The 25,999-nt window shown below is 35.9% G+C and overlaps 1 protein-coding gene across 8 annotated transcripts in view; it reads right to left on the minus strand.

Moving 5' to 3' along the window:
• Positions 1-10,124: 10,124 nt before the first annotated feature.
• NOX4 (NADPH oxidase 4) overlaps positions 10,125-25,999 on the minus strand; it is a 170,973-nt gene continuing 155,098 nt past the window's right edge. For 5 of the 8 annotated variants that reach the window (XM_078058663.1, XM_078058662.1, XM_078058664.1 and 2 more), the window contains 3 exons: positions 23,953-24,021; positions 22,393-22,493; positions 10,125-12,130 (listed from right to left, as the gene is read on the minus strand). In XM_078058663.1, coding sequence (XP_077914789.1) covers positions 12,010-12,130; positions 22,393-22,493; positions 23,953-24,021 — 291 coding nt within the window. In that variant the 3' untranslated portion in view covers positions 10,125-12,009. Of the gene's footprint in view, positions 12,131-22,391; positions 24,022-25,999 lie in introns of those variants that run through there. The other 3 variants (XR_013442517.1, XR_013442516.1, XM_078058668.1) reach the window with 3 other exon arrangements.

Genomic DNA, 25,999 nt, shown 5'->3' on the forward strand with positions numbered 1-25,999 from the left:
AACTCATTGGAGACTCAAAATTTTTGTTGGGGATCGATAGCACGGGCACCCTGTGCCTAGCACTTATCAAAATTCCTGACTCCCAGCAGAAAAGCAAGCATTCAGTGTAAACCTTGTTGTTTACACAAAAGTTTAGTCAGATTGAGCCACGCTTATCAGTTAGGGTGGTGGGAACACTACTGAAATCTAAGTTCCCAGATGCCGGGAAATGGCCAACCTTGAGAGCAGGCCTTTCTAAGAAGGGTAGCAGTCACAAGTCTGGATGTTAACTTTTTTCTGAACACAAGTATATGCACAACCTTTTACACACAATAACCATGCCTACTGATGAATGTGAGCCAATAAAAATTCCATACTCTGTCCAATCAAATTAGTATTCCCTATTTTTGAGGTGGAAGAAGGAAAAGGATTAGAAGAGAAGCAGGTCAAGATGGAGAAGTATTTTTCTCACCTATAGAAAATACACTCCAAGTTAGTTCAAAATCAGTAATAAGTGGGAAGAATACAGATGAAACTACAAAAAAGGCACAGAATCTTCCTTCTCAGTTGCCATATCCAGGAAAAGTAGACATGGATCATTAATAGCCTTGTTATTCATGGATTCCTTATATGCCAGTCACCTACTTGCTAAGTTTTTTTGGAACCCCCATATCAATACTTGCTGTATTTTCCTGGTCATTTGCAGACCTGCACAGGACAATGAAAAATTGGAATCACTTGAGGCCCATGTTCTCAGCTGATGTAGAACATGGCATCTCTCTGCCTTCTTGTTTCAGTTCCCATACTGCTGTCCTTTTCTTGGTTCATTTAGTGCCACATTTTTTGCATGTTTATGCTTTTCCTTGGTGATTTTGCTGTTTAAAATGGCCCCAAAACATAATGAAGTCCTGTCTAATGTTCCTAAGTGCAAGGTGGCCGCAATGTGCCTTATAGAAAACATACTGTGTTAGACAAGCTTCATTCAGGCATGAGTTACAAGTGCTGTTGGCCAAGAGTTCAATGTTAATGAATCAACAACATGTATTAAATAAGAAACACACATAAGGTTATGTATTGATTGGTTGATAAAAGTATTGTGATCAGAGGCTCACAAGAACCTAAATGAGAGCAATGGTTTAGGATTCACTAATTTGGTGTGTGTGTGGCAGCTATACAGAACAAAACTACCAGAAAAAATAAGACTTAGCTGTTACTAGAGCATCACTTCACATAGGAATAAACTCTACCTCTCAGTTTACCATAATGTTACCTGGTTCTATAATACACTGTGTGTGAATGTCAGCAGCAGTGACCATGGGCACAGTGACCGTGACCATGAGTCATGCCTGTGTGACACCCCTAAGCCCTGAGACAAAGGAAACTCAGAACCAAGGACAGTAGGTTAATTCAGGGGTTGAATGGAAAAGAGACAGAAGCAGAGCCTAGGTTAATCCAAAGACCTAAACAAATAGGCTATAGGACCCAGGAGGTTCCGAGATCTATAGCTGGGCTAGGATAACTAATTAAAATAATTAAAAATACATGCTTGAGAGTCCCGATAAAGGTTCCGGGTTAAAGCTGGTTTCAAGGAAACAGGTAAAGAATGGAGTCTATATTAAACGACAGAAAAGAGAAGCTGTGGACATAGGACAGTTTCTGATCCCGGCTGTGGCTCCCAGGGCTGTCTGCCTGCTGATCGACTTTGGAGCACCCTTCTGGTTACGGACAGAAAGAGGTTAAAGAGTAGGGCCAACAGCTCCAAAAGGCAAGCTTCACAAAGCCCACACAGATGTAACACATTACTAGACATATTGTTTCCATCTGCTTTGAAAGACCAAATGTTTTTTTTTCCCCATGCAAGTATCCCATCAGGGATTTAAAAATAAATAATTAACTACTTCTCACCACCACCATAAAAGAAACCTAAGGCAAACAGACAACTATTTTAAAAACTTGAAGTCTGCGTCTGTTTAGTAATCAAAACCTCCCACCAAAGTCTTTTGTCAGAACAAACTGGAAATTTAATTTCAGAACTCACCTTGTCAAAATGCGTGCAAGGTGACTTTGAAATCTGTCACAATTAACAGTCACTCTAATTCAAAGAAATATTTTTTACACAATACCTTGGGTCTATATCTGAAATGCAAAACCACGTTTTAGAAGTTTGCTTACATTTCCCAGTTGACACATTTGTCAGCAAGCTGCAAACAGGGCCTCTGTAACACAAGCCACTTAAAAAGATTTCTTATAGATTTCATTGCCTTAATCAAAAGTCTGATGAGGAACTTTTACTGTCACACATTTTCATATTTCTGAGCTCTGGCAAACACATTCCTGACAGCAAGGTAATCAATATGAATAAAGGAAGGCATTTTAGAGGAACTTTTAATCTTCAGGATTGAGATTTACATCAAAGTCTCCTTGATTTGCGTACCCCCAAAACATTTTTTCCCAATTATCTTTTGTGGTTTTCCCTCACTGGCTGCTGCTGATGAGTAATTTTACAACACTAATGCTATTAAAGCACGCACTCATGACCCCATTGTGACACAAAGCAAATAATGCACATAGGGAATGCAAGCTAATCTTGCCTTTAAAGGCATTTGAACTTGACCTATTGAAATGCCCATTACAGAATGCATGACAGCCTGGCAAAATACAGGAGGCAAGACACCATCTGAGGGAAGCAGATTCTTTGAAAATAAATCACTTGAAGGATTGCAATGTGGTAGGAATTGAGAACAATGCAGTACCACATAGTGAAGTAACCTGCTTTTAACCTGTCCCTACAAACAAGGCAACACTGTAGCATCTGATTTGACCCATGAATGACTTTGAGATTAGAGAAAACAACGAATAATCATTTAATGTAAAGAACATACATTTATAAACATGGATGGTATAACAGCTTTTACTCTGAAGCAAATATCTTTTCACTCTGCTGGTGCAAAAAGGCTTTCCAACTTTGTGTACCTGGCGAGGCATACCTTAGGACCTAAAAGTGACCACAATCATATATACTGAAGCATTCACTCATCCTGTCTACTATCAAATTATAGGTTCACAGCCAACGCAGAAACACAGCATGGAATGAATCTTAGAGAAGATTCTAGTCTGCATTATTCTGATGGGGGAAAATCACACAACTAGTTTTCAGATGGTGCTGGAACACAGCTGTGTCTCTGAGAGCTTATGGCAAGCTGCTCATATCCCACCTATGTAAATAAATGTCAGGCAAACCTGTGAGTGAGTGATTCTATCAGTATTCTTTATTTTGTGTAATTCACAGATTTCTAGAAAGGGAGATGGTGATATGTTGGGAAAAATATCCTTTGTCCATGGGGGAGACATTTCAAGACTCTCAGTGGATGCCTGAAACCACAGATAGTACTGAACACTAGATATACTATATTTTTTCCTATATGTATACCTAGCTATGATAAAATTTCATTTATAAGTTAGGCACAGTAAGAGATTAAAAACAATAACTGATAATGAAATAGAACAATTATAACAATATTCTATAATAAAAGTTATGTGAGTGGTGCCTGGGTGGCTCAGCTGGTTAAGCGTCTGCCTTTGGCTCAGGTCGTGATCCCAGGGTCCTGGGATCGAGCCCCGCATCGGGCTCCCTGCTCAGCGGGAGGCCTGCTTCTCCCTCTCCCACTCCCCCTGCTTGTGTTCCCTCTCTCACTGTGTCTCTCTCTGTCAAATAAATAAATAAAATCTTTAAAAAAAAAGTTATGTGAATGTGGTCTTTCTCTCTCTCTCTCAAAATATCTTATTGTACTGTACTCACCCCTCTTCTCATGATGATGTGAGATGGTAAAATGCTGACGTGAGGAGACAAAGTAAGGTGAATAACCCAGGTATCTTGAGGTAGCGTTCCGCTGCTACTATGTATTGACCTTCTGACCACACGTCAGAAGGAGGGTCATCTGCTTCCGGAGCAGAGTTGACTGCGTGTAACTGAAGCCAAAAGCACGGAAAGCAAAACCACAGATAAAGGGGATACTGCAAACAAAATCCTCTCAGCCGGAGTGACTGTATGGGTGTAAATATTTACGGCAAACTCACGTTTAGATAAAGCTGAAATCCTCAGTGATAAAGTATAAAAACTCAACATTTAGACTTCATAATGAACATATTATATTTTATTAATTTTCTATGAAAAAAATATATATAATTTTGACATCTTAAAATCATATAAATATTTCAGTGGGCATGATTATGAGATGTAGGAATAATACCCCCCAACCCCACCAAAAAAACAAAAATAAAACCAAAATCCCAAACCCAGCATATTAAATTTAGCAATTATACATTGGATGAAATGATGTTAAGAGAGTTGAGAAGTTTGGAATTAGACCATTTTCAATGCTTCAAAGGAACATTTCTTAAATATTGCTTGTTTAATATCTTCACAAGTAAGACTAGTGTGATCATCAGTTCTTTCATTAGGATGAAAATAACACTAACCTGTTCTAAAAATCCAGGAGACAATTCTTGATTATTACTGCCAAAGGTGCACAATTAGTCTATGATGAGAGATATTTTAAGTATATTTGTCCAACCTTTATTTGTTTAGCTTTTAAACACTATGCCATGTTCTAAAACAATAAAGGTTTTCTACAAACATACCATGTCTTCACAATAATAAAGTTACATTAAAAAATAACTATATATATATATTTTCCCAAGTCTCTGCAAGTATTGACTCTGGGTTAGTGCTTCCTCTCTAGCAAGGTATAAACTCAGACCTCCATTTAGTCAGACAAGAATCAAATGCCACACTTGGATTGCTGAGCATCTCATATTTTGGTAGAACTCCAGTTGCAAACCTGCCACCACTGAATGCTTATTATGAAAGCTGGGAAGTGTCATTACACATTATTGCAGAATGTCATTTTCTTTTCTTTTTTTTTTTTTTTTCAGAATGTCATTTTCACTCAGGCAATTTACTTTATCTCTCTCTCTCAAACACACACACACACATACACACACAATTTAAATACAAATCTCTACAAAAGAACACAAGCTTCGAAGAAGATACATAGTGTGAAGTATCTTTGGTAAGAGTTATAAAAAAGATAAATTAATTTTATTTCATCTAGGAAAAAATAACTACAGTGAAGTGCTTTTTTTTTCCTTCTGTAGAATTATTTCTAGTTCTAAGATATAGGCCTTGGTTTTAATTCAGTGGGATGTCTCATAAACACTTGCTTTTTCCTCCATCAAACCTTAAGTAGGATAACTTATATCACCCTCCAGCAATTCCTAGCTTGACTGTCATAGATCAATACAGCTATCTCTAGCCACTTTGGGCCTGATCAAAATTACTTAAGAGGAATCCTGAAGGCAGCTATATTGGACCTAACAGGCAACTTTGTTTATGGGAATCTCAGAAAAACAGACAATGGTGCTTATTTGCTTGCAGGTATTTCTCTACTTGCCTAGAAAACATAATTAAATACTAAGCCTTTCAGGTACAATGGACGGGTGACTCATAAAAGCCTGTGTTTTTACTTTCTCAGAGCACTGTTTTGTTTTTACTATGTTAGCAAAGAACTTACTAAGGAAGATTTACCCAGGAAATTTCTCTTACCTCAGCATTTTTTTTCCTCTTCCTCCCCACATGTTGCTCCACTACATACCAGTAAAAGGGATGTAGGCAGAGGTAGAAATTACACACATTTTTATGTACAGAATCTAATACGCTTCAGGGATAAAGGCTACGAGTCTTCAGATTTCTAACCTAGGGCCTGTTTACTCTAACATTGGAGGTGGCTGGATAAAATGATGACACTGGCACTCTCAGGGTAAACAGAACTTCAGTCAATCATTCCTACTTTTGAAAGCAATTTCTACTTTTCCCCACTCTGAATCTGAATAAATTTTAATGAGAAGAGAAAAAATGAAAGAAAGGTCCCTGTCAATGCCATTTGGTCAGCAGATGGTGGCCATCTTTAAAGGATATAATTGTACCTGGTGGGCACCTAGCTAGGTGGTTAAAGAAGCTACACTTACTGAAGAGCTAGAATTTTCCTAAACTAGACAGTCCCTGGGAATCAAGAATAAACTGTGCAGTACATTGAATCACAGAACACGGAGTACAACTCAGGTCACATTCCAGTATATGTGTGGTAAGGTAGTTTACATTCTTTTAAGACTCAGTTGGAGAGGAAAACCTAGAAGATTGAACTGCTTTCTCCCTGGCCAATGGGTTGGCTGCCATATATATTTTCAGCAGACAAGCAAGGCCCCATTTTGTACACTGTGGAGATCTCTCACCACCAAAATGAATTATATAGTCATCCTAATTGAGAACCAGTTTCAAATGAATATGCAGATATAAGTGAACAGATACACTGTTACAATGCAAGAGAGAACTTCTGTTTCTCAGTGTCTGCATTTGTGAAGAAGGTTTCATTCTCTGGGTGGCAGGATGAGAGCTGAGAAATATGACCTTGCAGTGACAGAATTTTAATGTGCAGTGTATGCAGCTGAAGAAAGGCATGGCAGACTCCCCTTCTTTATTGCTACATATATTAGAGCATTTACATAGTGCTGGTTCCCATCTAAATGGCGGGGTTGTCTCCAGGTCAACCAGCAGCTCATGAAAACTCTAATTCTCCTAGAAGCCAGATGTAATTCTGATCAAAGGTAAAGCTTCTGCTAAAATTCTAGTTGCAATGAAAATGTGAAAGGACCCCTAGAAACAAACCAAATATTACATTCTTTTACATTTTCCCAAACCACAGTAATAGCCAGTTCTGCCAAACACTTGAACATCTATCGAGTTCTGAAAAGAAAAGCATAATCATGTCCTGATGTGTTCAGTAGTTTTTCTTTCTTTGACTCCTTTTTTTTTCTTCCTAGTTTTGCTCTTCTAAGGCATTTCTTGCCCTTACCAATTCTTAAATTGTAGCCTAACACTGCAGGAAGATTACTGGTAGTTTTGCTACAATGTTTAAAATAAGAAATCCACTTTCAGATTTTAGCAACAAGAATATAACAATTTTGTATAAGAGAAACTAAACATTCTGCATATTCATTTCAAAGAAAATTTATGGTCTCTGTTCTAAAGCAACATTGCTTAACTCTTTGCTAATTTTAATTGACTGGCATGGCCATTTTTCTCTTTCTGTCTTAATGGACCTTTCTTCGCCAAGTATTAGAAGTCTTCTGCTTCTTTCCTTTGGAAAACTTCATCTAGCTAGCTTTTGCAACTTTGTCCTTTGAGAATACCACAGTATGGGATAAAGAAGCTGGGGTAATGGAGTGGAGATTTAGACAGAAGGAGAGAGAGAGTTCTCATTGTTCTGTGCTGGTTGAAGTAAAGGCTCATTATGCTTGATTTCATTTATTTCCTGTCTCACCAGTTAACAAAAAGCTGATTGTTTTCTCCTGAACATAATGGTCATGTGAGTAGAGAACAATAATCATCTGTTTTAATATCAACATTTTCCTGGATGGTTAGAAAGCTGGGAAGTTATGACTTCTGTTTATGAATCTAAATTTAAAATTAAATATTAGTTTTTCCTAGAAACCAAACGATTCCATATTTCTTCAAAGTTCTGGAGCACATAATCCCTTCAGCACAATCGCCATATTTTATTTTATTTTTTTGACTTTGTAATTATTTTTATTGTTATGTTAATCACCATACATTACATCATTAGTTTTTGATGTAGTGTTCCATGATTCATTGTTTGCGGAATTGCCATATTTTATTTTATTTATTTATTTATTTTAAAGATTTTATTTATTTGAGAGAGAGAATGAGAGAGAGAGAGAGAGAGAGCACATGAGAGGGGGGAGGGTCAGAGGGAGAAGCAGACTCCCTGCTGAGCAGGGAGCCCGATGTGGGACTCGATCCTGGGACTCCAGGATCATGACCTGAGCCGAAGGCAGTCGCTCAACCAACTGAGCCACCCAGGCGCCCCGGAATTGCCATATTTTAAAACTGATTTCTGGAAATAGGTTCTAATTGGCAAAACATAAAAGACTAACACATTTAGAATCAGAAGATACATAGGGAAGAAGAGTGTGATTTTCTACATTTGAATCTGGAATTAACACATAGTACCTTATTTTCCACCTTGCACTAAATAGAGTTTACAGCGAACTAATGGGATCAGATGCGTCCTATTAGATGTGGATGTCATGGGGAGGTGGAAAGTGCCCTTGAGCAGCAGAGAGGAAGAAAGCTGAACTCCAGTTTCAGCTCTGCGACAAACTCAGTGGATGACTTTTCTCCCTACCACAATAAGTGCAGTCACCACCTGTCACCATAACATTACTGCGATATGACTATGTATCCCCTGTGCCATACATCTCACCCAGTGGATGACCAGGCAAGCTACCATTTCCCTTTATAACTAGGTGTTCTCGACCACAAAATAAAAGTACTCCTAACTTCAGCCTTTTATGTTTCTATAACATTACTGGATATGAAAATGTCCTGGACTGCACACAAAATGGAATGTTTATCATAAGTAGCACTTAAAAATGTGTCTCATCAGTTTGTTTAAAAACAACAACACCGATAGACATTGGGGAGGGTATGTGCTATGGTGAGCGCTGTGAATTGTGCAAGACTGTTGAATCACAGATCTGTACCTCTGAAACAAATAATGCAATATATGTTAAGAAAAAAAAAAAAAGGAGAAGATAGCAGGAGGGGAAGAATGAAGGGGGGGAATCAGAGGGGGAGATGAACCATGAGAGACGATGGACTCTGAAAAACAAACTGAGGGTTCTAGAGGGGAGGGGGTGGGAGGATGGGTTAGCCTGGTGATGGGTATTAAAGAGGGCACGTTCTGCATGGAGCACTGGGTGTTATGCACAAACAATGAATCATGGAACACTACATCAAAAACTAATGATGTAATGTATGGTGATTAACAATAAAAAATTAAAAAAAAAACACCACCACCATTCAAGCTGGGTTAACCTTAAGGAAAAAAATTTTTTTCTTAAGATTTTTTTTTTTCTCTTTTTCTCTTTAATATCATAAACATTCTTAGGCACTAGCATTATCTGTTGATGACAATGGCCATTTGCCTCTGACCAGCCTCTTTAGCAATGCCTTATGATTTCAGTGTTACCTGCTGTGAATGCTCCAAGTAAACAGTGATTTGAGGAGTTGTAAGTAACTTGGATATAGAGATTAAATAAATTCAGCCTATGCTTTGTCTATATTGCTTTTATTTTTTGTTTTAAGTGCTTTTGTTATAACAATCACCCAGCTGGCATTTTAAGTTGCTAAATGAAAAAAAAAACCCAAAACAAAAAACTATCATTTCTTTTTTAACCTGATTTAAAAAAAGAAAAAGAAAAAAAAGTAAGCCATGAATACATGTGTGGTATGTATGTATGTATGCATGCATGTATGTATATGAATCTGTCTTTTATTATTATGGATATGTAAAATCACAGCCTTCCCTTGCATAAAGCAGGAGATCTAAAATTAAAAACTGAGGGAATGTTCTGTTGGATTCTCTGTTTGAGGGCATATAAAGAGAATTTCCTTTCCTTTGTCCACAAAGTTAATTTCCTATCATCTTACAAAGATGGATAATTTCTTGCAAAAAAAATCACAAAAAATGTATACATAGAAAGATCTAGAGTGGTGGATTATTTTGTTCAGAGGTTCTTAAATTGGGGTCCTCGCTTTGCGTTCTTAAATTGGGGAGATTGTGGGCTCCCCAAAATTGTATGTAATATTTTGCATTAATGTCATTATATTCACTTTTAATCAGGTTCTCAAAAAGATACATTACCCAGAAAAGATTAATACTACTGATCTAGTCCAAACAAGAAATCTTAATACCAAAGTGGGAGCAACTTGCCACAGTTACAGCATGGGCCAGTGACATCCACAGCTGTAGAACTCAAACCCCTAAGGCTCTCATACTAGTGTAGATGCAAATAGATTATGTTTCTTCAATTTGCCTCATCTTGTGAAAAAACACTGCCTGCTTTATTTGTTGCAAAGGTAAAGCATGCTTATAGAAATCTCATTATACCCTTTCAATTTTAACATTTATTGCCACTGACATGACTGTTTTAAGACCTGTAGGATAAGACATAGCCCCAGAGAAAAAAATCCCTCAAAACAAAACAAAACTCTCTTCTACATGCATGATGAAAACCTAATTTTATTACTACCTATAGAAGCAAAGATGACCTGTATTTAACATTTCATGTTTGAACATCAACTAGAATTTCAAAGAGACAGGGCTGTTCATCTAGAATAGCAGACCTACCTGGAAAGATGTTTCCTTTTCTGAAAAAATCTTCCACCTCTTTTACTGAAATTAGGGGTATTAGTATAATCACATCAATAAACTATGATCAGCAAAGAGTCAGTATTGCACATCAAGCCTGTACTAACTCAAATTTCTTTTTACTTGTTCTTTCTGTTATGTGTTTTTATGAAAATTCTTTTTAGTTTAGAAAGTGTTGCCAAGATGTACTGGTTATCAAATATGCCTTCAGAGCTAAATCTGTAGGAACATTGCACATTTCCCATATCTTTTTCTGACTCGCCTTCCTTCCACAGAAGGAAGAAGAAAGAATTCCAAGGGAAGGAAGAAATATCTATAAGTAATATGTTCATGGGCATTCAATGCTAGATGGTTTATCATGCTTGATTGCTATTGGTGAATCAGAGAAAAAATGACAGTAGCATCTATCATGTTCTGTGAAACCACGCAAAATTTTAACAAAGACAAGATAAGTCATTCTGCTTATTTCAGCAATGTGCTCTATTTGATAGCAGTTGATAGATGTCTACAAAATAAAATCACAAAACTGCAAAAAATGACTTAATTCTTAAAGTAGGGAAATGGAGTTTTCCTCTGAGCCAAGAATATAATGGCCAGTGAGCATAAAGTGATAGGATTATGCAGTATCGTCCCAATAGTGACTTTAAACTTGATAATTTCCCATCAAGACCCAAAATACCAGATGGTGCAACAAATAATATTCCTGATTCTGAACTTAAATTCAAATAATTAATGAAGTATTTCCTCTTGTTGTTCAGGAATGTATGTGGCAAAAGAGAGATATCTTACATCTCAGTGACCACTGAGAGACACAATGCTCTCCGGTCTCAAAGTGCAAATTAAACAAAGTACCTTCAGAGGTGAAAAATAAGACAATCTATGCTGGGGAAAAAAGTAAATAAAAATAACAGAGGCCAAAATGCTGAGCAATGGGAAAAGTTATTAGTCTATATATTCCTTTATGATTTACAGTAATGATATTTTCCTCATTACTATGCAACAGTAATAGATTAAGAAATTGCAGATGAAAAGGACCTATTAAATCATCATGTCTAATGCATGCAAAGGAGGGCAGATTTCCATAGAGGAAGAAAGAAGAAAGAAAAACATAAAAATAGATACTCTATCAACATCTACCAAAGTTCATTCAGCATTAAGGCCACAGACATCAAACAGAGGTATTAGCGTCAGTAGTGAGGAAGAGGAGACACAAAGTACCCGTATTAATACAGAGTCCTGTGCTGTATTTTCAAACATCTACTACATTCGCCTGGAGCTTTCCTAAATCAAAACTACTCTGTTTATACTCACGTAGAAAATGTAATCTGAGTTTCAATGCATTTTTAATTTCATTCAATCTTGCATTTGTTCAACCAAAAACAATTCAAAGAGGACCAAGGCTATCAGCCTCACAGTGAGCAAGTGAGGCACCTCACTAGGGAGTTCTTGAATCTGCCATAAAAATCAACAGTGTGCATCTAATAGTTTTGTTTTCATTTGAGCACTGAAAAGTGAATCATCACAGCAACTATTCTTCAGGGCCTCTTTGGTTTCCAGATTAAACATGTAATGTGACCTGTCATCTTGCCACATCCTCTGCATTTCCATTTTAAATAATCATAAATAAGAAAACCTTGCTACTCTTTGGCATGACACAGCTACTTGATTCAGCTGAGCTTCAAAGTCTTAGAAATTGCACTCATTCCTTGTTCAGAGTCCTGGTTCCTCTCAAAGGCTTTCAGCTGAAAGATTCTTTATTGTATTCAAATCTTGTCCCATATGGGTTGTTTTGGTTACTCAGTTTATGAAGAGTCTTAGAAATTGAATTGGGTCCGCAGCAGAAAACACCAATGGTCTTCCTGGTGAGAGAGAGGGAGAAAATGGAAAATCAGGTGGAAAATTAGGCAGAATATAACAAGAAGGATGTATCGGAAGCATGTTTAAGGTATTAACAAGTTCATTTCTTGCTGCTTTGCATACTGAATTAATTTCCCAATTATTTCAAAACGTAAATGATCACCATGACGATATTTTATGTACTTCATGCTTTCCCTGCTAGAATTCAGAATAATTCAAAGAATGTAACTATGAGCACAGATTTGCTTATTATCAGACAGAAAGTGAGCAGTCTGCCCTTAGCCTTTCCATTATATGCAGAAATGAAATCAAGAGCAGCAGTGGATAGATGTCCATCCACACTGGGTCGTGTCAATCTTCTCTTACTAGATGTTTTATATGCATTTTTCTAAAAATCCCATGAATTGTCATGGGCAGTGATGAGTAAAAGAAGAAAAGCTATTACCAATTTGAGAGGATAATTCTAAGTAACTAATTTATATCCATGTTGAAACAAAAGCATATTAATCTGTATACATTTTCTTTTTTATTTATGCACTGTAATAACTGCACCAAATGCCAAGCAGTTTTTATTGTTTGCTAACATAAAATTTTAGTAGATAAATTATACATATCCCTAACAAATCGACTAAATAAATCCCAGGAAATGACTGGTATTTCACATCAATCTTCCTCCGAAGTTTGTTATTTGCATTGAATTCTTCCTATGATACCAAAGTGATTAACAATTCATATCATATCTTGGATAAATATAGTATATCCTCATTATCTTATCTGAGAATAAATGGTGCTGAAAAAACCCAGTAAATCCATTTAAATGGGTACCAAGATTTTATAATAAATACTTAAAAAATGGCTTTACTGAAATTTTGCCCCTTGAAAAATGAAACAACTACAAAAATAGAACTTTTACTTGCAGCCATGATGGACTAGCAGGGACTAGATTTACCCTCATGCATTGAAAAACTAGGGGAAAAACCCAATACATGGGGAATAAGTATATTCAGACACTGGACAGTAGGTAAAAGAGACAAAAACAAGGTGAGAAAACCAGTTGCTGGCAACTGTCTCTGCTTATGGCCTGGAGGCAATTTACAGGCTGCAGCACTGAGAAACTCAAGCCAAGACTGGGGGTCTCACTGAGTTGATGAGACAAAGAATGGAATTCATGGAGGACAAAGTGGCTAGAATTTGTGGAAAGGAAGAGAGATTCACAGCAGGAAGCTCCATCCTCAAGTCTTTGGCTGAGTACTGATGTGCTCTTGTGTGAGGGAAACTACATGAATCTGGATAAAGAACTAGCAGGGAGCAGTAAGGCAAACAATTCTGAGTTGACACAAGGTTGTGAATAATTCATATTCCCACAAGCCCGGACAGAAAGATCTACATATCATATGTGGGCAATGGATAGTATTCTAGAAAGTTATCACCTTACTTGCAAGAGGCAGAGTGGATGTTGGTAAAATTAGCCTTAGACTGAAGGTGCTCTGGATCTATACCCAGAAGGATCAAACCAAACCCAAGTCACAAAACTGCATGCCAAAAACAAGTTCAACAGTATTGAAAAGATCAAAATATGGCTTTTAACATCTAAACTTCACAATGTACAGTACTCAATAAGAAATCACCAAGAATTTTATAAACCAAAACTAGGAGTGTTATGGGCTGAATTATGTCCCCTCAAAATTCATTATGTGGAAAAAATCAAACCCGCAGTACTTCAGAATATAGCTGTATTTGGAGATAAAAGCTTTAAAGATGTGATTAAAATAAGGCTTTAGAGTGGATCCTACTCCAATCTCACTAATGTCTTCATAAGAGAAAATTAGATACACAAAGAGACATGAGGGAATGCACATGCTCAGAGAAAAAGACCCTATGAAGAGGCAACAAGAAGGTGGTCATCTGCAAGGCAAGGAGCGAGGTCTCAGAGGAAATCAACCCTGCTGGCATCTTAATATTAGTCTTCTAGTCTCTAGGGCTTTGAAAAAATAATCCACTCAGTCTGTGGGATTTTGTTATGGAAGCCAACTAATAACAGGGAGAAAGATCAGTCAACAGAAACAGGCCCAGAATGGCAAAAATGATGGACTTATCAGACATTTCATTGAAACAGTGATGAGAAACACGCTTCATTATATTCAAAGGTAAGCATCACCATGATGAGAAGAGAAATAGAAGATTTTTTAAAGGCCTAAGTGGAAATTCTAGTGATTAATGGAATATTTAAAATCATAAATATTCTAAAAAAAAATCATAAATATTCTGATGGGTTAACAGAAAAATAGGCACTGCAAAAGAAAAGATAATTAAACTTAAAGACCTGGCACTACAATCTATCCAAATGGACCACACAGAGAATAAAAATTAGGAAAAAAGATGAACAGAGGCTCAGTGACCTGTGGCACAATATCAACTAGTCTAATATAGATGTAATTGTAGTCCCAAAATGAAAGAAGACAAAGGGAAAAAGAAAAAAACACTTAAGAAATAGTTGCCAATTCTTTTTTCCAAATTTGATGAAAACAAATACATAGATCCAAGGATCTAATGAACCCCAAGGAGAATACACACAAAGAAAACCATGTAAGTCAACTTATAATAAAACTGAAAACCAGTGACAAAAAGAAAAACATAAAAACAGCCAAAGGGGGCAAAAAGACACATTACAAATAATAAACAGAAGATGAAAGATGGAGTTCTTGTCAAAAACTATGCATGTAAGGAGGAAATGAAGTGACATCTTCAAAGTGCTGAAAGACAAGAGAAAATCCAACTATTCCATACTAAGCAAATTCTACACTAAACACAAATAACTTTCAAAACTGAGGATGGAATATAAGCTTTTCAAACGAAAGGGAAGAGAATTCATCACCAGCAAACCGGCACTATCAAGTATATTAAAGGAAAGTCTTCAGGAAGGAGAATGAAACCAGATGGAAAGTTGAATCTACCTAGAGGAATGAAAAGCACAAAAATGGTAAATGTGTGAATAAATATAGTGTGTATTTTGCCTAATTTTTAATTTCTTTGGAATATAATTGATGCTAAAAGAAATGTAATAACAATGTATCATGGAGTTTATAGTATATGGAAAAGAAAGATGAATAAGAACAACAGCCAAAGAGATGCACGGGAAATGGAAGTACAGAAGGTGGTATAATATTATTTGGAGTACACTGTGATAAGCTAATGATGTACACTCTAAACCGAGAACAATGTTCCTCTGATTTTAGCTTCATCAGAATTACTTGAGGGACTTCACAGACCATACACCAGTTGGTCCACAGACCTAGAGCTTCTGATAACATAGATCTTGGATAGGGCTCAAGAATTTGCTTTTCTAACAAGTTCCAGGTGATGCTGGTCCAAGGAATGCAGTTTGGGAACCAATGCCTTAAAGAAATCACTAAAAGCAAACAGACAAACAGAGAAGTATGGCTAATATGCCAATATAGGAGAAAAAAATGGAATCATAAATGTGCTCAATCCAAAAGAAGGTAGATGAAGAAAGAAAGAAAAAGAACAAATGAGATAAATAGAAAGCAACAGTAAACTGCTAGATTTAAACCCAATCAAAGGGAGCCAAGAATACACAATGAGAAAAAGACCATCTCTTCAATAAATGGTGCTGGGAAAATGGGATATTTACATGCATAAGAATGAAACTGGACCCCTATTTTACACCACTCACAAAAATTAACTTGGAAAGAATTAAAGACTTAAATGTAAGATCTTAGGGCGCCTGGGTGGCTCAGTTGGTTAAGCGACTGCCTTCGGCTCAGGTCATGATCCTGGAGTCCCTGGATGGAGTCCCACATCGGGCTCCCTGCTCGGCAGGGAGCCTGCTTCTCCCTCTGACCCTCCCCCTCTCATGTGCTCTCTCTCTCTCTCTCTCATTCTCTCTGTCTCAAATAAATAAATAAAATCTTTAAAAAAAATAAAATAAATGTAAGATCTTAAACTATTAAACTCCTAAAACAAAACAGAGGAGAAAAAGCTCCTTGACATGTCTTAGGGTTAATTTCATGGATATGACACCAGAAGTACAAGCAATAAAGCAGAGATAAACGTGGGACTGTATCAAATTAAAAAGCTTCTGTACAGCACAAGAAATGATCAACAAAATGAAGACAGCCTATGGAATGGGAAAAAATATTTGCAAACTACATATCTGATAAGAGGCTAATATCCAAAATATATAAGAAATACATACAACAAAATTGCAAAAGAAGACAAGAAAAAAGAAGGAAAGAAATAATAAAATAATAATAATTGAATTAAAAAACAGGCAAACCCTGAATAGAAGTTCAGGCTACTTTCAAAATAGCCAAAAGGCACATGACAAGGTGCTCAGCATCATTAATCTTCAGGGAAATGCAAACCAAAACCACAATGGGATATCATCTCACACCTGCTAGGAAGGCTATATTATCAAAAAGACAAAGAGGAGGAACACTATATCTAAAACTAATGATGTAATGTATGGGGATTAACATAACAATAAAAAAATAAAAAAAAAAAAGACAAAGAGGCAAATGTTGGCAAGGATGTGGAGAAAGGGGAACCCTGCACTACCGTGGGAATGTAAACTGGTGCAGCCACTATGGATAACAGTACGGAGGTTTCTCAAAAAATTATAAATACAAGTACCATATGATCCAGCAGTCCCTGTTCTAGGTATATATCCAAAGGAAATGAAATCACTATCTCAAAAAATATCTGTATCTCCATGTTAATTGCAGCTTTATTTCCAATAGCCAAGACATAGAAACAACCTCAGTGTCCATCAATTGATAAATGGTTAAAGATATCATGATGTGATATACATATATATTTATATGTTAATTATTTATATCATACACAAACAGCAGTATTATTCAGCCATAAAAAAGAAGGAACTCCTGCCATTTACAACAACATAATTGGAACTCAAGGGCACCATGCTGATACAAATCAAAGAAAGACAAATACTGTATGATCTTGCCTATATGTGGACTCTAAAAAAACCCCCCAAAACCCAAACTCATTGAAACAGAGAGCAGATTGGTGGTTACCACGGCCAGATGGGAGAGGTAGGGAATGGGTGAAGGTTGACAAAGAATTATAAACTTCTATAAGAAGAATAAGTTCTGGGAATGTAATGTACAGCATGGTGACTATAGTTAACAATACTGTGTTGTATATTTGAAAGGTGCTAAGAAAGTAGATCTTAAAAGTTTTCTTCGCGTACACACACACACAAATTGTAATTATGTGATGTGATGGCTGTGTTGATTAATCTTCTTGTGGTAGTCATTTTGCAATATATATATACATATATCAAATCATTACATTGTACATATTAAATTTACACAGTATTATAGGTTAATTACATCTCAGTAAAGCTGGAAAAAATCCAACAATATTTTTACTCCATAAAATAATAAAATGTAATATATTTTGTAATGAATAAATATAATAAAATGCAATAATAATATGTAATGGAATAGTTTAAACACTAGAACTAAATCCTCCAACTAAAAAACTCCAATATACATGAAACAAAAACTAATAGGACTGTAAAGATATATAAATCTAGAATTACAGTTGATTATTTCAACACTCTTCTCTCTGTAATTGACAGAACAAATAGAAAATCAGTAAGCGTATTGAAGACCTGAATACCACTATCAAGCAATTGGAACAAATTGGTATTTATAGTGTGCTCTATCCCCAAACAATGGAATACAAATTCTTTTCAAGTGCGTGTGGAACATTCATCAAGACAGACCACATTCTGGGCAGTAAAATGATCTCAAATAAATTTTAAAGGATTGAAATCACAAAGAGTATATTTTCTCAACAGAACCCAAGTGAACTAGAAATCAAAACCAAAAATATATATGTAGAATCCCCACATGTTTGGAAATTAAACAAAAGAGAAGAAATCACATGGAAAATTTAAAAATATTTTGAAGTGCATAAAAATAAAAACATACCAACATTTGTGTGATGTAGCTAAAGTGTTGAGAGAGGAATTTATAGTATTGAACACTTTTATTAGAAAAGAACAAGGGTCTGAGATCAATGGTATAAGGTTCTACCTTAAGAAACTAGCAAAAGAAAACTTAATTAGAAGAAATAAAAAAGAAGTGTGAAAATAAATTATACTTAATAAAATTTAGATTACTATTAAAACCAGATCTAGACACGCTAGGTTACTTAAATTGAATAAAACTGAACCATTCAGTTTATATCACCAAAAACCAAAGACAAACAAGAAACATAATGTGGTTTCCATGTAAATGAGAAAGCACTGGGTCATTTTGTCTGTATTCATTCTCTGTCACCACTACACTGCAATAAGATACCATTACTTTCTTCACAGGCAATTATAAAGTTAGCTTTTCAATTTTTACAGACTTCCCAAAGGGTTCTCTTAAATGTTCCACAACAAAATTATTTTTAAAGCACCCATATATCATATATATATATTTACATTTTGTATTTCATTTGTTAACTAATTTAATAAATTAGATTTCTGTGTAATTTGAGGAGTTCCCCAATGTTACTTTCACTAACAATGAGATCCTCTAACTTTTTCAAGATCTATACTTAGTCTCTGCAATCCATTTGTACTAAATTTGCATTAGGTTGCTGCAATCCAACAATCATCCAGAGATTTATCTACAAAATCTTTGCTGATATGGGTAGAGATAGATGCTAAAGCAGAGAATGTTGTTTGGAGTCAGATGTTGGGAACTAGTTCCATAAATGTTCAATATATTTGTGCATATTTTCCTATTATACCAATCTTTGTTTTTCCATGCAGATTTGTAAATGTGGGATCTCATAATAATGACAGCTTATTCACTCCTTGTAATACAGACCCAGAAAGTTTGAGTGACTTGACCCAGGGACACAGATCAAATGTTAGACAGCAAATCTAGGTATTCTTAATCTGTATTGTTTTTAAAACACCATGAGGCAGGAGAATGTAGATATGGTCTCAGACATTTCACCCAATCCCAGAGTAATAGTTCTCCACTCCAAAGGCCACATAAAATTATTCCTTTATTTCTCTCTTGAATAATGCATAAATTCGACTAATTTATGATATGATATATATTTTTATTACAAATAATAGGAAAATGGACTGTGGTTCAGACAATAAAAAAAGATTTCCTGTCATCTTATTAAATACTGAATGGCTTATAAAGTAATATTTAGAATATCTTTTATGTTTTTGAAAAATTAGTTGTTGACACTTTCAGTATATTAGAGTTAACATTCTGTTGCAATATGCATAGTGAACATGATGGTTTCTTGCAACATCTCACTGTCCCCAAGAGGGGCATGGTAACATCAAATTGCTACTCTTTCTACTTGTGACCATGCTTTGTAGTAAATAAAGTACATTGAACTTTACAGTCAGAAGATAGGATTCATGTCTGAATTCTGACTCATTAACCATAGCTTGAGATAAATCATTATCTTTTCGGGTCCTAGCTTCTTCACTTGTAAAATAATGATGAAAGCAGGTGACTTCAAAAGCTCCTTCACCTTCCTTGATCATACCATTACATAATTCATTTTCTGAATTTAAAAAAGGCACATAAGGAAGGAACCACCTCATACATGTGTGTAAAGTAAATTGAGTATAAATTGATTCACCCTTTTGGTTTTGATAGGACAGTATCTAAATGTGCATACTCTCTGAGCCAGCAATTCCATTTCAAGGATCCTAACCTCCTGCAATATTCCCACAAGAGCATGAGAAAGTATGTGCAAAGAGAATTACCATAGCATTATTTGTAACAGTAAAGGACTGGAGGTAACCTAAATATCCATAAGTAGGGTAGCAACGATCATGTTATCCATATTCTAGAATACTATGAGGTAGAATTACATGGAAATTATCCATGAACAATATATGAGTGTATCTGAAAAAGATACATTAAAGAATTCTATATTATAAATTCATTCAACTTTGTTTAAAAATTAAGGTTCATAATTTCAGTGTATAGATTTTAAATATATATATGCATACGTATACATGCACATATATATGAATATATACTTTTATAAGTATGTATGTGTGTCTCTATATATTCTTTCAGTAATTTATGTACTTGAGGTTAACCAGAATTTTACATCTAAAATAAGGACTTCTGTATAAATAGCACCTTTTTTCTAGTTAGTGAACCCTTAAGATGTTGATCCATTCTTTTCCTAAATATGCCACGTAAAAATTCTTTAAAAATAATGCATTTTAAGTGCCTGTCCAGAGCAAATACACAAAGTGAAAGTGTTGTACAAAATGTCAACAGTAGATGGTGCACACTTGTTCTTCTTAAACCAGCTTTGCTGTTTGAAGAAAATGAACAACCAACCAAATAAACATACAAAGTCTATCTAAGTCATGAACAGTTTAACAAATGAGAATTCTTAAGAAGTAACCAAAGAAATCAATAATCCCAATCTAATTTCTTATAAGTGATCCTCTACTGATGTAGAGTTTGATTTCAGAATTGAGCAAAGACAATAGCAACAACAACAAAATTCCAAAGTTTTCATTAGTACACTATAAAATTTAATGAAAGAATGCTTGTCAGAAGTCAGTTGACTGTCATTAAAGAGAAAGGAGTCTATGGTACATTGAGAGACCCAGGTAAGTATGACAAGATTATCATGTCTAAGGTGGAGGATACTGGAGAAAGATGGGAGAAGAATATAACCAAAATTGGGGTGACATTTTTTTTAATTCTATAGTTCACCTCTAATTAGGGCCCTAATTATTACAAAGGACCTCTGCTTCCAAAATAATGCTTCCCTTTTCAATCCAAAACTACTTCATCAAGAGAAGGGAAATGCAGAAGTGGTTTCAAACGTAACTACAACCTGACTTTCACGGGTAGCTATATTCCTTTTTAAAATTTGCTCCTGGGGCTCTACGTGATAATTCCTAAAACAAAATCTCTGAAGATGGAGTCAAGGACCATGATGAATCAGTGAGTTTTTCAATAAATCATAGTCATCCATGAATTCATGAATTGAAGCTTTTTTAAAACTCTTCAATAAGCTGCCTCATTCATTTATAAATATCCTTGTTATATTTATAAAAATGTAGTTTTTAAATTATGAATTGACCAACTATATACTAATAATTATCATGATAAATCAACCTAGAAGAGCCACAGGGCCAAAGGAAATTTAAAAAACTTAAATCTTCAATTTATCTACATTCTTACTGCAGAAGTATGTTTACTTAAGCAACAAAAATATGATTAGTTCAAATGTAAAAAAACACATTGAATTTTGATAAATTCTACAGGTTGAAAAGGACAGAAATAGAAGTTCAAGTAGAAAAATAATGTAAAATTTCCAACTGCTAATGAAAGCTTGTTTGTATATCTTTCCCATATATGAGATTGGTATCAAAAAACTGGTATTTCAATTCCAGTAGACATGTTTAAAGATTTACACTAATTTTAAAATGTCAACACATGCAATATGTTAGAAATGAGAGCTTTGCAACTATTTAAACTTTTGATGAAACTATTTCAATGCCAAATTTAAAATGTCTGAGTGGGTATATGGTTTTCAAATTGCTTTTAGAATTCTTGTAGACCATTGCCCTGAACTACAAGTTTACAGGAGACAAAAGGGTTGGCTAGTCTGTGCCCTAAAGCAAATGCTCTCCTTCCGCAGTCATCTCTTCAGATCACAGACACATATTCCCTAATGCTAAGATTCTTCAGAGAATTACAGCTTCCAAGAAAAAAAAAAAATTACGTTTGGAAATAATCCTGTTTTAGAGACGGCATATTACAACTAAGGGTTTTAAAAAATTTATTCATTTTCATGAAAAGTTCAAAAATCTGATTTTTAAGTGCATTCATTGTTAGAACTGCTGGTAGAGCTCCCCTATTTGCCAATGAGATTTTGAAGTTTTTCCAATGATCACCTGATACATGATATCAGAATGAATACCCATTTTTTTACATGGGTCTACACAAATTTGAAAGTAGGTAGGAGAGTTTCGTTCATAAATACTTTAATAGACTATTTCTAAGCCAAATTCTAATTATTTGGCGTTTCAGATTTGTGAGGTGGTCCCTGCCTTGCCTCCTCCTTTGCTAGTGATAATTGAGTGTTTAAGCGACTTTGTAATTTGTAAACCCATTACCTAATTCATCTTTAAAAACTACATGTAATGACTTGAGAATATTTTAATTTGATCATTAGCCACATGGCAAATTTCCTGAGCAATAATACTTACCCTCTGTTACATTTTGCTATTTCATCAAACAGAAGTTTCCACCGAGGACGTCCAATAAAAAGTCTTGAATTCAGTGCTTGATATTTTTCTCCAATTATCTTCTGCCAAAAAGAAAGCACTATATTTTATATGACACGAGTTGGACGAACAACCTATTTTTCTAACATCATTTCTACTGGTGCTGTGGCTTCCTACCAAATTGGTGTGATATCAAGAATACAAGTATCAAATGGCAAGCTATTAAGTACAGTCATTTCGAAGCATCATTTCCTTCCTCTTTTCCTTTAAAATCCATTATCTTCTTGAATGCAATTGTTACAAATGGCTGATTTTCCTAGACTTCAGTTGGTTGCTTTGTTTTTAACAACCGCAATGTTAAAGAATGCATTTTAATTGCCTACGCTCAAAACGGTGGCAGCACATAAATTTATTGAAGTGTTTTGGCACTGCAAATACCGTCTTCATATTTGGCTCATTATATGAGTAAAATACTACAAATTGCCATCATAAATTTGGGGAAATGATCCTAGACAAGACAGCCTGAGCCAGAAGAGCTCCAAGTCTTGGGTCTATCAACAAATAACTTCTAACGGGCTGGTGTTTACAATGAACAGAAGATGAGATCTGGATCGGCAATTAAGGGCCCGAGTGAGGTGAGACGAGAGGGGAAAGTGTCTGAGCCGCAGGCGGACAAACTGAGAACCAATGCAACGTACGCTCCGCACCTTCATCACATCCGTACCGCGAGGAATAGTGATACTGACTTGCTTCGTGAGAATAGTAAAATGAAATATTTTTTTTACATACCAAGTGGAGTAGAAATCTGACTAGAAAAAGTAGGGTTAGGCTAGTTTTGAAGTAACTGACAAGCACTCGTATTTTGTATCCAAAGTGTTATAAAAAATGTATAATGGAAAATACTAAAATAAAACTCGCGGAAGCATCCGTGCCCGGATTTACACACCCACGTAGCCTTCAGTGTCGTCTGTACACATCAGTTTCTTCATCTATAACATGGGAATAGCACTATCATCTACCTGTTGGATCTGTTGGAATCACATAATATAATATGAAATGCTTAACAACAGTGTCTAGCGCAGCAAATAAATAATGCGTGGTGGCTATTACTACATTTTTAGTTTCCCGTGGAGAGAAGAAATAAGCTTAACTACGTATGACCTTATCTTGTCTCTCCACATAAGAACTCCCCTCGACGAACGCAATCATGAGACTGTTCGCTTCTGGTCCGATCTCTAGAGGTGAAGAATTTGAGGCAACAATGAAAAGGAGAGAGAAGAACCCAAAGGTCTGTACCAGCTCCCGGCGAGGAGGACAAATGAAAGGCGTAACAGGGTTGGCTTCCAGGACAAGCCATGGGTTTTCTGGACACACTCCAAAAGAGGCCTTCCTCGGGGAAACTTCTCTTCAAACCGCCTGCAGAAATTTTCCTCCAGCACAGCCCCGACAGAAACTCTTCTATTATCAAGAGGCTTGTTTAGTTTGTAAGAACTTCTATTATCAAGAGGCTTGTTTAGTTTGTAAGAACATCCAACCACGTACCTGAACCCCATCTGTCTGACTGAGGTACAGCTGGATGTTGACATAGTCAGGTCTGTTCTCTTGCCAAAACTGAGAGGACAGAAGAGTAAATGGACGTGAGCATTCTCTCTGTAGACTCAGACTTCCTCCTCTTCGAACATATGCGATTGCACAATTTAAGGTGTATCTCGTCTAATCACAGTCAACATTTACAAGCCATACACATGCCAGATTCTAGCATTAAGAACCCGTCCTCCTGGTACAGTTAGTGCAAGCGGCAGCAGTAGTAGTGATAAGGAAATAGTAGATGGTGGTAGCAGTAAGAGAATAATTCTGTTATTTTTACGGATACAGAATCAAGCATGCTAAATACTACACTGATATTCCCCTAAATCCTTCCATATATCTCTTATTTTATTCCAAGTCCCTAAATTATAGCCAAGAGTTCACTCATAAAGAACATGATTTTCTTAAAAAACAACAACAACAACACACAAATAGTGATATATAATATGCATGCTAGGGATCAAAGAAATCAAAACAAGACAAAAACAAAAGGCTCTGTTCCTGTTCCTGCCTTCCTCCTACTCAGCACTGGTTCTCCTTGCACAAAACTGTATGAGGCAAGGGAAGTATACCTGCCAGAGAAAAAATAGTCTGGAAAAGATCTCAAACATTTCAAAACCTTGAAAAGTAAAATAAGAAAAATATCATCTGAAGGAAAATAAACCCAACAAAGAGGGTAAAAGTGTTGTTGCTGTCCCTGTATGCTTCCTTTTGCCTTCTTCATTTTCATTCAAAAATGAACCTACTAATAACTGACCGGACTCTGACTGAGTCCAGAAATCTATTCTTTTAAAAATATTTTCACACCTGAAACTAACGTTACACTGTAAGTTAACTAACTGGAATTTAAATAAAAACTTAAACGAAAAAATATTTAAAAAATTTAAAAATATTTTAAAAAATATTACAGAAATATGATTTGAAATATTTAAAAATTTTAAATAATTATTAAAATAATTTTTTTATTCTTAAAAGTATTCTTCTTAGGGCCGACTTTCACCACCCTGAAATAAGGAGAAGCTGAAATATAAGGACCAGGCACCAAAAGTGGAAGAAGAAAAGGAGAGGAATACAAGAGCATGGTGCGCTCCTTGGAGGACAGGTGTGGATCTGAGTGTCTCAGGTGACAGGACCAGCACTTCTTCAAAAGCCAAACCATTTCTTCTCTTTTTTTTTTTTTTTTTTTTTAAGATTTTATTTATTTATTTGACAGAGAGACAGAGAGAGAGAGAGCACAAGCAGGGGGAGCAGCAGGCAGAGGAAGAAGCAGGCTCCCTGCTGAGCAAGGAGCCCAATGCAGGGCACAATCCCAGGACCCTGGGATCATGACCTGAGCCAAAGGCAGATGCTTAACTGACTGAGCCACCCAGGTGTCCCAGCCAAACCATTTCTTGAGCGTAAATCGGCATAGTGGGTTTGCTTGAGATGGTAAGGTTTTGCTGGACTTTATTGCAGCAAGAGGATCAACTGATTTAAAGTACTGCTTCTATATAGTATAATGATGTTTAAAGCAGCATTATCTACAATAGCCAAATTACGGAAATAGCCCAAGTGTCCATTGACTGATGAATAGATAAAGATGTGAGACACACACACACACACACACACACACACAGTGAATATCACTCAGCCATCAGAAAGAATGAAAGCCTGCTATTTGCAGTGACATGGATGGAGCTAGAGAGTATAATGCTAAGTGAAATAAGTCAGTCAGAGAAAGACAAATACCATATGATTTCACTCATATGTGGAATTTAAGAAACAAAACAAATGAGCAAAGGGGAAAAAAAGAGAGAGAGAGACCAACTAAGACTCTTAGCTTCAGGGAATATGCTAATGGATACCAGAGGGGAGGTGGGCACTGGGATGGGTAAAATAGGGGATGGGGATGAAGGAATGCACTTGTGATGAGCACTGGGTGATGTATGGAAGTGTTGAGTCACTAAATTGTACACCAGAAACTAACATTACATTGTACGTTAACTAACTGGAATTTAAATAA

Source organism: Halichoerus grypus, chromosome 11, assembly GCF_964656455.1.
Source record: "Halichoerus grypus chromosome 11, mHalGry1.hap1.1, whole genome shotgun sequence".
NCBI lineage: Eukaryota > Metazoa > Chordata > Mammalia > Carnivora > Phocidae > Halichoerus > Halichoerus grypus.